Source organism: Glycine soja, chromosome 10 (assembly GCF_004193775.1).
Source record: "Glycine soja cultivar W05 chromosome 10, ASM419377v2, whole genome shotgun sequence".
In the NCBI taxonomy this organism is placed as follows: Eukaryota; Viridiplantae; Streptophyta; class Magnoliopsida; order Fabales; family Fabaceae; genus Glycine; species Glycine soja.
Genome location: NC_041011.1, coordinates 1,922,602 through 1,941,390, shown reverse-complemented (window position 1 = coordinate 1,941,390; position 18,789 = coordinate 1,922,602). Strand labels below are relative to the sequence as shown.

The 18,789-nt window shown below is 26.1% G+C and overlaps 1 protein-coding gene across 1 annotated transcript; it reads right to left on the bottom strand.

Moving 5' to 3' along the window:
* Positions 1 to 9,948: 9,948 nt before the first annotated feature.
* Positions 9,949 to 10,747, bottom strand: LOC114370522 (monothiol glutaredoxin-S9-like). Its single transcript, XM_028327900.1, has 2 exons — positions 10,645 to 10,747; positions 9,949 to 10,523 (listed from the first exon to the last, which is right to left on the bottom strand). The coding sequence occupies exon 2, from the start codon at positions 10,521 to 10,523 to the stop codon at positions 10,218 to 10,220; it is 306 nt and encodes a 101-aa protein (XP_028183701.1). The 5' UTR covers positions 10,645 to 10,747; the 3' UTR covers positions 9,949 to 10,217.
* Between the last annotated feature and the right edge of the window lie 8,042 nt (positions 10,748 to 18,789).

Here is an 18,789-nt window from a genome sequence, read left to right as displayed (position 1 = left end):
GAAGTTTAATAAGTGGAAGAAAGATATATTCATTCAACCAGTAATAATTAATCAAACTCAACTTTTTTTTTTTTGTTTTTTTAAGAGATTTCATTTCGTGGTGATATATACAAATTTGACCATTTTGATTCTACGAGAAGCGTGTGCAAGTGCAACCTTATGATTACATGGACTGAAGTTTAACAGAGAGAAATGAAAAAAAAAAAAAATGAATTGAAAGGAACTTCCTGACTTTCAAAGAATTTGATAGCTTTTAGAGGAATTCTGAAGGAGTATCTCAATTTACTTTTTCAATTAAATAACTGTTTATATGTGTACCAAAAAAATTAAATAACTGTTCCAAAACTTTGTTGACTGAAGTGGAAGCTGGCGTAATACTTAAAAGTCGGATAAAGTTAATTTTAGATTATTAAAGTAATTGAATTTTGTATTTGAATTGATCTTAATTATAGATTCAGAAAAAAACATTATACTATGTAAAAAGTTTTATAGAATTATCTGATCACACTTATTATATAGGTTAAGTTTATTGACTTTTAAAATAATTATGAGAAAAAAGAGTTATATATTGATATTTTATAATAAATTTGATACTTTTAAAATAATTATTTTAAAATAATTTAAACGATAATTTGTAATGTTTGAACGAGGATAAAAAATTATTTTTAAATTGTCATGAGGATTAATCTCAATAATTATCTTAAAATAATTAAAATTTATAGATTCATATTTAAATGTGTTATAACATTGATAGATTTTTTCACTCTACCAATTTGGTCATAAAAAGTATATTTTACCATTTAATAAAATCAATAAATTAAAAATAAATATAATTTTGTATTAATCAAATTAAATATTAATTTATTAATTTTTATTAATGTGAAAGATTCAAATCCACCACATGTTTCTTTTTTCTTCTCGCTTCAACTGGAACGCGTGACATGAAGACAAAATGTCCTGCGTAACAAATTTCATTCATGTGCCATGTTCAAAGCATGAAAGGCTAGAACTACCCAATTGATTAAGATCGTACTACGATGTTTACCAGGTTCATGTTGGAATGCAAGTAGCCAATCATCAACAGAGATTAAAGATAACAACAGTGTGAGATGGTGAGATTAGAATAAAGAAAAGAGGAACCAGAGGACACTTCAATTCATTTTTCAGTACCTAAGTCCATATGGGGTGTTCTCAACCGTGGGCCCAAACTACGTTTTCTGAAATTTTTGGGTACAAAAGTTGGGCTCCACCTACACAAGTAAATCATCATAACAATTATGGGTAAAAAATAAAAGAAAGAAGTCATACTTTCACTTCTCCATCTTTTCTGATGAGGATATAATTCTGTAATCTTGATTAGTCATTGATTAATGATTACTTTATGATTCATTTAATCATTATATAAATGTTGAATTGTCGAAACTTGAAAGCTTTCAAATTCAAAGATGATATATCACGTCTTAAAGAATACAAGAAGGAAAGAATGATCAATTAAGATGTATTCATAATCAGAGAATCAACCAACCATATTCGATTTCTGAGATATGGGTCGTTCATCGCTTTTAGTAAACTACACTTAGAGAGTAACAAGGATGTACACATCACATAGCCAACAGTGTAATTAAATTTTAAAATTAAGCCAACAGGCATATGGCTATCAGTAACATAAATAGTGTATATTTATTCATTCAACTGATTTTCATCCAGTGGAATATTTTTTGTTAAGAGTAAAATCAAGATAATCTCCTATTTCTGAAAGAAAAATTATTTCCTTTGAAATACTTCGGGAAGTAATGAGCAAACCTTGGAAAAAGGTCAAATAGGTCTTCAGCCAGCTAGTCCATTTTTTTTTTCAGTGAAAAAAAAAGTGCGACTTCATGAATTAGAAGTGTTTAATAAAAAATATATATATATTTTAATTTTTTTTAATATACTATTGGCATTTTTCCTCTATAAATCACATCACCGGTTCATATTTTAAAATTATGATTCAAATCAAAGAAATTATTTCATTATGATCAAATAAGGGTATAGAAGAATCTCTCATAATGTCAAAAGTCTTGTTAATTTACAAATAGCCAAAGCAACCAAACACCAATACTTACAAAGAAATAAGATGAATTGAAAAGTACCCAAAATAGGGCTGCTAGCTGCTGCGACCAAGTTATCTCTCACTCTAGACCTCTGATTACCTATCCAACCATTGATATCCAAGAATTACTTGTGCAGATCGAACCTACTACACCCAATTTACAATGACAGCCAAGTGAGTATGTGTGAGTTAGCATTTTCCTTTTTCTCTTCTCTCTTTTTTGTTTGTTCTCACTTATAAAATTGAGTCTCGATCTCTTACTCTTATTTGATTTTCTCTCCAAGTGAGACAAAAATGAGTTTGTATATCTTCACTTTTTTTTTTTTTTTTTTTCATGAGAGCCCAAAATCCAACATTATTTAGGATAGAGAGTATATACGTTAAGGATAAAATTGATGGTTTATTCTTTTATATTCAACACTACTGGTTTAGTAAACTTTGTTTACTATAATGAACAATGATTTATAAAAGGATTGAGGGATCTAAAAGTTTCACAAACTTCATTTCTATTTTCTAAATTAAGTGATTTGCAGACAATGTGCTGATATAGTGATATTGCATACAACATGGTGTTCAAAACCAAAGTTTAATTTGCTGCTCTCTCATTCAGGTTAATTATTACGGTAATTCTAATTAAGTTGGTGTGTAGTTTAATTACTCCATTAAAATCTCAATTTCTTGATTTCGTTTTTTTTCTCGTAATTGAACTAGTAGGAAGGTGATGACACCGGAATCCTAGTTAATTAAACTCGCTATGCTGTGGTTTGCTTTTGATAAGCATTTAAATTAGTGAAGAAAGTAGTCATTGATTTTTCTTTTTTCTTACTTCGATCTAGACTGACACTGACTGAATAGAAACAGAATATACGTACATTATACGATCTTCAACTAGCTCATTCAGTTATTCGGCTTAATTGATTTGCTTTTTCTTCTGTCTGCTGGGAACAAATCTTCATCTCATCGATCAAAATAAAGATTCAAATCGCGAGTATATATGAAAAAAGAAAGATTTATGATGGTGACTTGCGAATAAAATTTCTTGTCCACTAAATTAGCAACGTAAGGCATTACCTCATCTATCTCCAAAACTTAAAAATATCCCCATTGTTTCAATTTACTCGGGGTCATGGTCCCAGGGAAGAGTCCCCACGACTCCATATATACGATATTAATACAATGTTCACAAGATAAGCCCTAACTTTCAATTCATACTTTATTTGTCTAATTTGTACATAATTCAAGTTTTATTGTTTTGTAATGTCATGACGAGTGACATGTCATTGACGTCTATGTTTATGTGACGTACTGACTTCAATTCAATTGAACTCCTAAAAAAATAGAACCTGTACTTTTACTATTGACAGCTATTTCCCATATATTTGGAAAGCTAAGCATTTAGAGATACCGGCAAGACAGCTCTCGCTGAGATTTTTATTCATTTCCATCGGTTCACACTTACACTATTTGGAGTCGGTGTGTGTCGTCACCCATTAAAGAACAAATTTTAACCATACAATTTATAATGAAAGTGAAAATTAATTAAAATAATTTTAATTTTTATCTAACTTTATGATTAAGATTAACTCTTTTCACTTCTAATATGTTCACTAGATGTCTACTTATATATATTTTACTAATTTAACCGTAAAAGTAAACAAAAAATCCTAAAATTTTAAACTATTTAATATTTCATTAAATTATTGAGTTTAATGTAAAATGTACTCTCTTTTTTTAAATATAAGTAAGTATCAAATATATATATATATATATATATATATATATATATATATATATATATATATAGAGTTTGGAATATAGAGTGATTTTATCAAAAGTTAATTACTCTTATTGTATTTTTTTAAAACATAACTCTTATTGTAACTTGATTCCCCCACATAAATATAAAGGCAAAAAGTTGAGAATATTTTGGTAATTTAATTTTTTACCCTTATTTACTTTATGTTAAGTTGTTAATTACACCTTCCATTTGAATTAATTGTCACAACATATACTAATATTGCACTAGAGTTGGCCCAAGCATAAAATAAATGAAGTTTAAGCTATAGATTTATAAAGAAAATATTTATTTTTAATTTTTATAAAATAAAAAATCTCATATATTAAAAAAAAAAGTCACATGTTAATAAAAAATTCAACATTTTAAATTTATTACATCTCACTTATCGTTATACTGACTCATCATAGCATGCATATTATATTTTCTCATTATAATAGTCCCTTTCTTGAATAAGAATCCTATAACCACCTCCTTCCCCCAAAAGACATACAGTAAAAGCTCGCACAAATTGAGTGGAGGAAGAACAAAGATACAAAGAACAAATTGATTATTATTCTATCAATGTTTTATTTATTTTCAATCATATATTGTGACATTTATGCATGTATGCCTAATCGATTATCACTCAAACACTTAAAACTCCAATTCAGTTATTTTAGCATAGTTGAATGACACCGACTAATAATGGAAAGACTAGATTAAAACTGATGGTTTATAATTTTAAAGATTACTTTGCTATTTTGTTTAATTTAGATATTAATTTGACCGATCATTACAGTTTTAAAAATTAAATTGATTGATAATTTATAATTTTATAGATCATTTTGTTCTTTTATTAAATTCAAGAACTAATTCAAACCATTATTAGAATTTCAGGACTAAATTATTTATTCATCCTAAATAAAAAGTCAAAAGTAGAAAGCAATGTTTTTTTTATATATTTAGAGACCATAAGTATTCTGTATGAGAGACCATGCATCCTGCTCGAGCCACATAAATCATTATGGATGATAATATTTTTTATTTTAAATATTTAATTTAATTATATATTAAGTATTTGAACTCAAAATCAGAATTATACAAAGTATTTATCAATTTTATCAATTATTAATATCTATTGAAAATCTGATTAAGCATTTTTTTTAATTTCATTTTTTTATTACAAGATTTAAATTTAAAATCTTACTTAAAAAGAGAATCAAATTCATTATTACTCGAAATCACTTATTAAATTCACATAACTTCAGGCCAACTCATTTACGTGTTCAGAAATACTTAGAAAGCAGTAGTTTGAAACTATGACATGATAATTAATTTAGTAATTAATTAACATGAACCATTACCTCGCAAATATATGTCAGTTATAATGTTTTTGAGGACCAAATCTGATAACGGGAAGAAGTTTAATATCACTGAGTAAGAGTGAAAACAATTAAATTGAAGACGCAAGGCTCACTGGTTGGCTTTAACTGCAAGTGTTGCTGAGCGCTGCATAGTATGCATTCGGTATTGACTGCTGTTAGTGGGGGAAACGAAGAGAATATAAATGAAAACAAGATCGGAAAAAGGGGGTAAGGAATGTAATGCCTTTCTTTTCGGGTATAAAGTTGAGGAATCGCAGCACTGTATTAGAAAAAAAGAGAACTTCCCTGTTAACTTTATTAACCTATGGACAACGCAAAATTAAAGATTGGAAAGTTAATGCTTGCTCAGAATAATGTTTTCTTATTTTTCTATGACCCCAAGATTCTATTCTGCTCGAGTCTGGAGAAAAGTTCTTAATTACACAGTTTATCACAAGTATTTATTGCAAGTATTCAAGTTACTAGTTTACATATGTGTATATATATTATGTTATGATTATGATAAGATATGATGATATAATTTTACCTATTTGTATAAGGATAGTGTTATCTAATTTTTTTTACACATTATGATATTATAAAATTGAATAATAATATTGCGTTCATCAGAAGAAAATTGAACTAAAATTCTTTAAAAATTTAATTATTATTCCAATCTTCTAATTTATTTTTTATCTTCTTATTATTAAAAGATTCAATTAGATTTTTTAATTTTTAAAAGTGTTTCATTGAGGTCCTTTTATTCTTAAAAATTTCAATTAACTCCCTTATTTTACACCTATAACATAATAGTTACAAAAATATATATTATATATTTGACTATTGATTTTGAAGTATGAGACTCTTACACTTCATATTCTCTTCGGTTAACTCACTTTTTATATTCTCTATCTTTTTGCATCTTATAGTGAGCTTCACATGTAACTTGTGAGAATAAGATTGATTCTCTAAGATTATGTATAAATTTAATTTAAAGTATTATTGTATGTGCGTTATTATTTTTAAATTTAAATTTAATTTCAATCATATTTAATTCTAAATTATAACAATTACTATTATATTTAAAATTTAAATTAAGTTGTTTAGTGTTTTGGGTTTCTGATATAGGAGTCAATTATATGCAAAGGAGTGACAAAAGAAAAATGTTATATGCTCGTTGATATAGTTTTTCATATGAAAAAAAAAATAGACAATATTAATCTTGCAGTATATAAAAAATGAACATATATATCAGTATATTAAATGTTAAATATACTTTAAAATATTAATATTTAACCACATTTTTTATAATAACAATTTAAATTTTATTAAAAAAGGGTTATACTGATAAAAGTAATCTTAAAGTCTAATTTTCCCATTAATAAATGTTTTTTTTCTGAGTCTTATCTCTAAAACTCAATTTATAAAAAAATAATTTGACCAAAGTAAATTTATAAAAGTTAATTGTTTATATGTTAGTGTTTATAAATAGAAAGTATAATTAAGTTCAAAATGCTTTTTCGTTGTTGCGTATGTATGAGTCTTGAGAAATGATCAATCGTTACCTTACAATCAGCTTAAGATTTCTCAACCACTACTTTAACTTTTGTGAGGATTTTGTGATGCTTTTAAACATATATAACTTATAGATTCGTTTTGCTTCTTTAAGACATTATTTATGAGACTTTATCATATTTCTAATTATATCAGGTGTATAGATTTAGACATGCAATATGAAAATCTGGACGAAATAAATAGGATATTATGTCATATTGAAAGTCTGTTAAAAATTTGCTTTCAAAACTATGACCATTGTCATGACTTAACTTTCTTTTTCATTCTATTTTTTAAGACAATTATTTACATTTAACTTTTGCAAAAGTGATAACCCATATTTTTTAATTTTCTTAAAAGCCAATACCTAAATGCTTTGCTTTCAATTCGTAAAAATGTCATTATATTGAGAAATTGTATAATTGTAGTTATTTAAAATTAAATTTGCAAATATTTACCAAATGTATGGTTGATGTGATAATGAATCACAATTTTCCAAGTGTTTCTTTTTTTGGGTGAAATTTTCCAAGTGTTTCCAGTTAGAGTGAGATTTTTGGCTCTATACTATTTAATGAAGATTGATAACAATATACTGTTAATTTGACATATGTAATAAAACTAATATGAATTGCATTTGATAATTGACAGCAGATATTAAAAACACTTTTTCTAACACATTATTTTAAATAAAATATTAACATTATAAAATATTGTGGATCTGATTTTTTATTTAATGAATTTCAATTATATTTTTTAATTTTTAACCAATAATAAAGAGTACATTATTAGCACAATACTCACATAAAAAAAGTTAATAACATATTTTTTAACATACTATTTTAAATATAATTACTATTATTGATTAAATTTTTTTAACATTAACAAAATTTTGTAAGAGTCAATTCTTATATAAGAGTTTCATTTAGAATTTTATAGTTTTTAATAAATTTTAATTAATAATAAAGAATATGTGTTGTTACAAAAACTTCTATTAGAGAGTACTCCTTTTGTTTATTTTATCCTTTTTACTCCATATATAATGCATGTACATTAATTAAAGATTAAATAAGAGTATAATTAATAATAGTAATTAATGCTGTCTTGGCTTTAAAAAATATTTTTTTTCCAGAAAGTTCGACAATTTATAAAGATTTAAAGGTGTATGTTAGTCTTATAAACATATATTCATTTTCTCTTTCATTGCTTTTTCGTCATTTTTTCCTATTTCCGTTTTCCCATACACCACTTATAACAATTTTTATTCTCTCTCTCTCTCTCTCATATATATATATATATATATATATATATATATATCTCTTCTTTCTTTTTCATCCCTAAACTTATTCACCAACAAAGAGTGGAGTGAATGTCTAACACTTCCCGATTAAATAGTTATTATTTTTTTATAGTTTTATTTTTAATATTTTTGTATTATAGTTGAAAATTAAAATAAAATTGAATCCAAAAGAATTATTTATATTATAATTTTTTTACTAACATTTTTTCTAAGAGAATTAGTGGTTTGTTATTAGACTTGCTTTTATCAAATACTCTTAATTTTATTAGTGTAGGAAATTAATTTAATAATTGAATTTCAATTAAAAAAAAGTTTATACGAATGGGACTAATCAAACCATCAATAAACAGTTAGTAAATAATGATTTTTTGTAGTGATATCATACTAAAATAGAAAGATATTCATTTTTAAAGTAATTTAAAGTATTTTATAAAATATTTTCACACCATATGTTCTTTAACATGTGATAAAATACCCTTTTTCAAAATTCTCTCTACGACTACTTGATTAAAAAAATTATCTTATTCTAAAACTGCCTTAAAATTTCTTGCAGTATAGTATAGACCATATTTCAAAATGATTGTCATTTAGAATTTAACATGAAATTTTAAAAAAATAATTGAATATTATATTTCAAAAAATAGATTTCACTTAGTTAACTAGTTAAGTTACTTTCCACTTTTTATTTTCTTTTCATTTTACTCAATGAAGATACCAATAAATAAATAAAAATATCAAGGCTTTCTTTGTTTTATGAAATAAGAAAGAATGGATAAAATAATAAATCTTACAAATTAATAATTTTTAAAATTTAAAAATATGCAAGATTTTCTTTCCTGCCTTTAAAATAAACAACTTAATTGAACATTTATTCAATAATTTTTCAGCATATAACAATTTACACAATAAATTTATTAAAATAAGTTAAAAAAACTTAATTATAATAAGCTTCACTGAAAAACTTATTCATAGAAAATAAAACAGGCTGAAATTAAAAGTCATTCTCCTACATATATACATTTAAATAAATTGTAAATAAATGATATTTGGTCATTCCATCATTTTATATATTTCATTATAACTCATTATTTATCTTTATTATCTTTTCTTATTTCATCATATCACTTATTAGTATATATATATATATATATATATAACTGTACCCGTATAAGCAACACACCATGTCATATATATTATAATAATAAAAAAACTTAACATTACTTAAAGTTAAATAACTTATATAAATAACACTTTGTAATGGATGCCCAATAATATTTTTTAAAATTATGTACACTATTATAAGCACTCGTCTAACTTAATTAAGAATGTGGAAAAAGAAAAGGTCCACACTACGCAAAGAAGAAGCCGCTCCTCGATCTTCAATACTCCTGCAAGTGAGGCAAGGTTCACATGACAGAATACATGAGGTTTGACCTTTAAAAAAATACACGTGCACGTAGCAGATTGAGAGAGACAAAACCATAGTGTGGGTTTGCAATTTGCATGCTGTTAAAGGGTTTTGCTATTTATGATGCGCACAGGTCTTACTTGAGAATATTTTCTTTAGAAGGAAAGTTGGACACATATATTCAAAGTTAGTGCTTGCAGTTATTTTCATGTTACGAGGATGACCTTGAAGTTTATTGAATAATAATATTGGTAACTGCAAGGTTATATATGTATATATATAGTAGAAAAAGCGAAAAAGAAAGGAGGGAGAGAAGTGGTGAGATGCATAAAGGGTTGCAACTTTTCAGATATGCTTTTCAGATCACTATTACCATGTGTTATCATCATCTGCGATTATTAGTCCTAGATAACTAAAATTTGCCGAGTTTGGAAATAACAGTACTACGTGACTATATAAATTAAACTTTCAATAACATGATTTACTTGGACGTACATCAGTACAAGTATATAAATAGAACTTCATTAAGAATAATTATGACATTGCATTAATTATATATAGCTAATAATCAAATGCTAGAAATTAATTAACTACATCACACATGCATCACTGCATAGACTATCCAATATTATAGACTTAGTAGTTACACTACTATACTGCATGTTTATTCTTCCAATTAAGGTAGCAGGAACATGTTTTAATTTAATTTGCATGTGCACCCTTCTTTAAGACAAAGCTCGATATGGTTTCAGCAGTTGAGTGAGTGAACCACTAAGGTGGAGGGACATGACTTCATTGGTGGACCCCACCAGGTTCCCTCCGATGAAGACTGCAGGAACAGGTGTAGGACACCCCAACCTTGTTATAGCTTTCTCTATTTCCTTGCCCTCAGGGTCTTTGTCAATTTCATGAACCACAGGGATCACTCCAAGCTCTTGGAACAGAATGTTGACTGCATAGCAGAGGCAACAAGAGCTCTTGGTGAAAACCACCACACCCTTTTCTGTTGCCAACCTCTTAACCTTGTCCATCTTTGAATATAGTGTATAGAAATTAAAATTCTTTTCCAAGAGACAAAAAGTACAACAACAAAATAAAGAAATGTAAAAAAATGAGAGAGAGAGAGAGAGAGAGGACTCTAATTTAGATTACCTTAGACTAATTAGAAGTCCAAAACCATCAGATCAAATCCGAAATGATCGAATTCGATCTAATGGCTCTAAGTAGGAGGAGAAAAAACTATGATGAGGGTTGAGGTTATTTGAAATGAGGTGGTATGCTAGAGTATTTATAGGGACAGCTTAGGGGGCTTCTTTCTTTTCTTTTGAACAAATCACTTTCGAAAGATATCAGGTCATCATGCCTTATTGCTTTTTAGATGCCCAACTACATATGTAAAGCGATTGTCGTTTAACTTTAGACTGAACAAGTTGCTGGAAGACATCATTTACGTGCATATGCTTCAATTAGTAGACAAGCTATGACACCATAACCATATAATGTGTGTGAAGACTTTCTTTCTCAGCACAGCGCAGATGCAAATATAATATCTTTCAGAGTTTAAGTGAAAATTCCTTGTGTCAGCCGTGTACCACCATCAACCATTAGTGGCCTTTTCTGACTATATGGCATAATATATTCCGTTATGAATATGCCTTTAGAGATTTGTAAATCTTTGCTCATGTTTTGCCTGTAATTTTTCTAAGTCTTGTTAATTCTATTCTTTTACCTCCGTCATCTGATTTATCACTACAAGTCTACAACATTAAGGATTTTTCACAGTGACGAATGGTTTGATAACAAAATAGACATTTTAAAATCCGGCATTTGAATTTTGTTGGAATAAAATTTCTTTTGGTCAGCAAGACCACATCGTACGGAACACTGTGTCCCAGAAGTAATACTTGTCGCTGCCAAATGCTAGGGTGAATTTATATGTCAATGGAAAATGATGAAAAAGTCAATATTTATTAAAGCTAATAAAATCCATTGGGCTTGTCAGGCTAATCCAAACTCGCCTAATGAAATTAGGACTTAAACTCTAAATTATATGCTAACCTTCTTAGTTTGATTCGATAAAGCTTATGTCAAAAAGTTTTAGACCGGACTAGCCCGATAGAGTTTAGGCTGTCCACTTCTTTATCAATTTCATAGGTTCAATTTATATATATATATATAAGAATTTTCTTAACACTAAATCAATGAAAATTAAAAATCGATACTCAACAAAAAATAAAAGGATAAGAAAAATGTTGGGCTAGCTCAAAAAACCCACAAATACATAGCATAAGAATTAGACACCCATTTAAAATACCGTTTTAAATATGGATCTTTTTGACCCAAGTGGTTGTAAGTATTTATAGAGTTTTATTGAAGATTAATTTTTATTGAAAAATATGATTGATAAATTTTAATGATTTTTTTAATTATATTTTTTTATTCATAAGATTTAAACTCAAAATCTTATTTAATTAAATTTAATATCTCTCTAACTAACGACTTATTAATTAAAAAATATAATCTTTTATGCAAGCAACATTGATAGTTGCTTTTATGCCAACAACAACGTTGGCCGTGTTTGAGAAAAGGTACACTTTAAATATTAGAAAATTTTCTTAGCATCTTATCTCTTTCAGTGTGCCATCATGTTTAATGTGTTTAGTTCTAATTTAAATTTTAATTACATCTCTATAAATTATTTATCATAATTCTAAAATATAACTATTTTGGTATATGTTCTAAAATATTTATTTATTAAAATTTTAGTTATAATATAATTTAGGAAAAAATGTTTGTAGTTTCTATATTTTCATTTTTTTCTTATTTTTAGTCCTTGAAGATTCATATAATCCAATTTAGTCTGTATTCTTTACTAAAAAGATGTTTTTAGTCACTCTGCTCATATTTTTTTATAGATAACGATAATTTTGTCTGTAGGAATTAACTCTTAGGATTTTTTAAAAATTAATTACAATGACATAGATTTTATTTTTAAAAAAATAAGTTATTGAAATGTCTCCCATAAACACATTAAACCCTAATTTTCAACTACTTTATTCCTGTCTTCATTTCCATCTTCATTCTTCAACAACTCGTGTAACAAATCTATGAATTTGCATGGTTCTTCATTGATATCTGTACGTAAGAGTTGTGGTTCGAAATCCACAACTTGTTCTTGATTACTAGGACGAAAGAAATGTGCATGTAGGTAAAAATTGTTGTTGTTAAAAGCAAGAACTAACAATAATTCATTCCTCATAAATTAATGTGAAGAATATGCGTGGATGAACTAAAAACATATTTTTAATAGAGTACATGGGCTAAATTAAAGATATGGAACTTCAGGGACTAAAAAAAAAAAGTATAAGGAATAAAAATATATCTATCCCTATAATTTATATATTTCTAAGTATTTATTTATTATAAAATAGAGATTAATTTTGTGCAATCCATGAGCTAAAATACTAGTTCAATTATAAAACACATAAATAATCTAAAATTAGCTAAGGCAATACATTGTTAGCTTAATAACATGGGATAAGTAAAAACAAAATATCAACTTAGCATTTACTATTTAGAATTATTCTAAGGATAAACCTTACCAATATTATAAAAACATAACCTAGCTACAAGAATTTTAACTCCTCATTTATAAATAGAAGTGCTAAATATCATCTTTTAATTATGTCCACTTGCTTTCTTAATTTATTTTAACTTTGGTATTCTTCAACTCATTATTTTAACTTGATTGTTATTCTTCAACTCGATCATTATATTCAAAAGTGTAAAAGCAATAATCCATTTCGATTGATACCAGGTACAGATAATTTTTTAATCATTTATTTTAACAAATGGTCTTGGTTCCGGACATATTTTATTTTAATGATGATTAAGATTTTATTTATTTTCCTGTAAAAAAGATTTTAATTATCTCACATTTTGCAATTTAGCACATATTTTATTTTAAACTTGCAGGTTTACTTTAGCTTGATTGATATTCTTCATCTCATTCTTAAGAGTAGAAATTATTTCTATAAAAAATTTTGCGATAGAATTTAATCAATTTATTATAGTGATGACATGCACCGGTAATTTTTTTAATGAAATAAATTATTTTTCCAGCAACATTAACGATTTATCAACGACAAATATTAAAACTTTTAATCTTCTAGTACTTTTTTCCTAACTGTAACTTTGACAGGTCTATTCCTAATATGTCACAACCAACTAAGGTGGTTATAATTAGATTCTATCATTTTTTTTTCTTACAATATTAAACAGTACTGTCTCGACTAATACTTTTTATCTAAAGCTTTCATTCCTATTTGTTTAACACAAATACTCCTCAGCTGAGAATCAATAGTAATTTTCCGAGGTATTAAAATTTATTGAAAGGGATGCTTTTTTTTATTCCAAACACACAAGTTTTGAGATTGAATTCCTGATCGGTCACAAGTTTAAATAATAAGATTTTTTGTCATTCATATCATGTTATATAATCCTAATTCTATTTTTTTTATAAGAGGGTTAGTCGTAACAACACTATTTTTAACACTTTCCTTCTTAAATACTTTCTATTATTAGTTAATTTATTGAAAACTATAAAATAAGAAGTATATTCCCTCATTAAATAAAAAGTAAAAACTATAAATTTTTTTATAATTTTTAATAAATTTCATTTAATAAAAATGAATATTCAAAAGAATTTATAAAATGATAAACAATTACTTTTATTCTAAGTGTAATTTACTGTCAAATAAGTTTATGAAAGTTTAATTGGAAGAATATTAAACACTATTATCAAGAACCAAAAATAATTATTTACTTTAAAATTAAAAGAAAAAGTTCTTGAAAGTGTAGTTTGTATGTCGATCACTCTTGTCTTATGTTAAAAGACTTTTATTAAAATTATTATCTTTGCTTATATAACATGTTATTTGCATACATGCCATTTGATGACACCCTTGGATGACAAGTGAGTTTAATTATTGTTATTTTAATCTCTAACTAAAATGTTATGTGTGCACAGTTAGTTGTTATGTATGTATTATGTGTTAAATAACTATGTGTCATCAATTGTCACATAGATAGATAACATGTTAAACATGAATGAACATTAATTTTATTAAAAGTCTTTTAACATCATGATTAAAATGACAAATAAATTATACTTTTAGGTTGTTTTTTTTTTTTAATTTCAATACAAATACTTAAGTGACACTCAATTTATATATCTTTAAGAACCAAAATGACTCTCCACCCTATTAAAAAAAATGTATTGCTAGCAGTTTGTTTGTTTATTTTTTAATTGAATTTATTTTTTGTTTAATGCATCAATTTCTAATTTTATCTTGTCAAATATGTTCATATTGATTGAATAGAACATTTTGATACATGCATGCTACTTGAGTTTATTCTCCGTTGGCCATTTTACCGTTTAATACAAAAGAATTGTGCATATTTAGTGGTGAAGAAGAATCTCTGAAAACTAAAAGTGTAATAATACTGGGATGCTGGTCCATTTATACCAGATTGAAGATTCTCATTATATTAATTATCAACTGCTTTGAATCCTTATTATGCAGAACCAGAATGATTGAGACTGAGATGGCTTTCGTGGGACTCTGTTTTGCACCCATCCATTGCGGGACACATACAAAGATGCAGCACTTGCGTAATAATGTTCTCACATGTGCACATGAATGGACCTACACGTGTACGGTTTGAGACGAAGAGGGAATGAATGAATGAATTCCCTTCTTTTAGCAGCCGAACAAAAAAAAATTCCATGTGTCTACCAATTCAACTGCATACGGCATCACCAGTCCATCGGGTATATATGTACCCGTAGAAAACATTATCTACTTATAGTTTAAATTTATATATGAATAAGTTAGCCGTTAGCCACATTAATTAACATAATCATAATATATACGTACATATTATATTAGTTTTGATCAGCGTATACAATGATTAATATTCATCAGTATTGACCATGCTTGACTGCACGTAGTGCTCATGCAGATAAATTATTTTAGAAACCAGTGCATGTCAAAGAAAATTATCATATGTTAAGTGGATATATAGAGAGAAATAATTAATTGAGGCATGGAAAGTTCTAGCATTAGTGCATTACTTTTTAATATTCATAGGCCTAGGCACCTGGCCGCCTAGCTAGAAGCCATGCACGCCCCGATCTACGAGGATCAAATATTGCTACACCTTATGTTATGCTCATATGAGTAATACCTAGCTTGCACCAGGTCCTCATATTGAATGGTTAAGAATAAACACCTAGTTATCCCTTATAATCACTAGGAATAATAGTGATATTTTTCTGTATGATGGCTTTCACGACGACGGATATTATTCCTTTACAGCAAGTAGGTAAGTTTTATAAAATAAATTAAATTCATATATATATATATATATATATATATATATATATATATATATATATATATATATATATGGGATCAAATTAGACCGATTTAATTTTGATAATTATTATATTATTTTATAACTTTCAATTGAATAATGTTTTATTAAAACTTATCATTGTATTGAAAGTTTTTTTCACATAAATCATGTATATAAAATTTTATATTAATTCAAAATCATTTACAATCTCATTTATATAGATTAAAATTGACACAATATAAATATTTTAAAATATAAATCATTTGATTATCTTTTTACTGTTGTTCAATTTTGACATATACAATTTTAATAATAAGTAGATATAATTCAAATTCAATGATTGAATTATATATTTATTACTAAAATAGTCTGCATTAGTTGAATTAATAAAATTACATTCTATCATTCTATATCAAATTATAAAAATAATATAATAATTATTAAAATTACATAAATATAATTTGATCTCTTTCAAAATATATATATATATATATATAGAAAAAATAAGCCATAGATGATATTATATATATCACTAACTTAAAATAAGCCATAGATGATATTATATATATCACTAACTTTAGGGTGGAAGGATTAATAGGTACCCTTAGGAGGTAATATTTGTTCGAGCCACAATTAAATGTTAAATATGAACACATCTACTAACTTAAATATGAATATTAGTTTATCACATTTTGAAAAACTTTCCACTTTTGCTAGATCCAATTCCCATGTGAGTTAGCCTAGCTAACTCTAAAACCCTAGACACTCTCTTTAGAGAATATGTAAATATTAACAAGATGGTTGAAGACTATCTAATATTTTTTTTTCTTCCAATAATTTCCTTTTTCGTTACTGATGATTTTGAAATGAGGTATTCCTAGATTCAAAATTACTTATTTTCCTTGTCTTGTTCTTGCTAATAAAAAGTGACTAATAAAAAAATAGTCAATAGAATCAAATGTTATTTTTCAACAATGTATAAATTTCTAATTAAAGAGGCATAAAAAAGGACACAAAAATGAGAACAGAGTAATTTCTATCCTAAATTAAACCACTAATGAAGATTTACAGTGAAATTACTTGCTATATCTATTAAGGAAAATGCTAACAATAATTGAAATTCTTTTTCAACTCTCTTGTTAATAGGGTCTGAATGAAAATATCACCTTATAATGAAAATGATATTAAAAAAAAGGTTTCAATTAATATAATTATATAAGCAAAAGGTCGACCATGCGAGTTTACCACACAATTAATATACAAGTCGTCCTAGTTGATTAAGTTGTATAAATGAATGGTGAGTGGCAGAGTTCTTCCCCGATGCATTTCACTCCATATTCCCGTCTTATTCTTTCTCTTCCTTTTTATCTTGTAAGGCCTTATATGAGCCTCTCTTTCATCTCTTTTTTTATTCAACGGATGAAAGCAACAATTAAGAGAGACGGAAACATCTCATTATTCCGTCCTTCCTTCACTTGGAGTGGTTTGACAAAGGACATCGAAAACGAAGACTGCATATGGTCCCAATAAGATAGTTTTTACCAAAATTCTAGGGAAGGTAATCAACCAAACCAATTTAAAATTAGTTCAAAATTTATTCAATAATTGATTTATTAATCTTAATTCATGAATGAAATGAACTAAACTAGAGTTTATTAAATGAATGAGTTGAATATTTTTTTTTTGAGATAATGAGTTAAACTTAAATTATGTATAATTTGACTCATTTAATTATGATTTGCCTAGCTATATATTGAATAAGTTTAACTATCCATTTTGTTTCGGTGGTTACAAAATTTTGTGTTTTAGTTCCTATACTTAAAAACATCTCATTAAACAAAGACTAATTAATTTCTGTCACTAGTAGTGTCTTTAGTTCTAATGTATCATGTTTTTTTTTCCATTTATAAAATTCAAATCTACATCATATTTATAAAGATTAAATCCAGATTTAGTTGAACAACTGACTTGTTAATTATCACATATATTACATTAAAATAGTCATTAAAGTGATAATATTATTAAACGATAACACAGGTTATTTTCAAAAGTTTTAAAATTTAAGACGAGTAAAACTAATAAAATATTTTAAAAAATTAAACGTATCTAAATGTTTAGAGAATAAAAACATATCTAAACTTAAGGTATAAGAAGTTGAGTAGTTTAAGCCTATTATTAACATTATATATATAAAAAAATTCAACTTGCAAGAGTGTATTTCTAGATATGTAGATATGTACGTACATTTGTGTTAAATCAATATGGTTTAACACAATTGATAAATAGTTGTATTTCTTAAATATATTATTATATAGGGTTTGATTTCTAATCTTGTGTATGGAGCGGGAAGGATTTGTTGAGAAAGATAAAACTTATTTTGATAATTTTTACATAATAGAAAAAATAATCTCTTACTATTGATTAGGAGATATATATCCTTGGTGCAAGGCAAATGCAAAAATAGATAGTGAAACAAGGAATAATTGCTTAGATAGAAAAGTCTACTAGATGAAATGTAAAAACCAAAATATTAAAGGTCACTTTCAGGTAAATATAATTTTTTGTTATTTTAAAATATAAGTTTTAAAATACAAGTATACAACACATTTATAGTAAAATTGATTTTAACTCAATTTTAAAATATTTTAACCAAATTTTAAAATAAAAATAAGTACTTTTTGTTTTTAATTGCAAAAAAAAATTCAATTATTTAATCTCATTTGAAAGCATTGTTATAAAATGATGTTTTATCTAAATTTTTAGTATTATAAAGTTATGATATTATATTTATTTAATATCATTTTAAATATTATTATTATTATTATTATTATTATTATTATTATTATTATTATTATTACTCATTCAACTATAATTAGG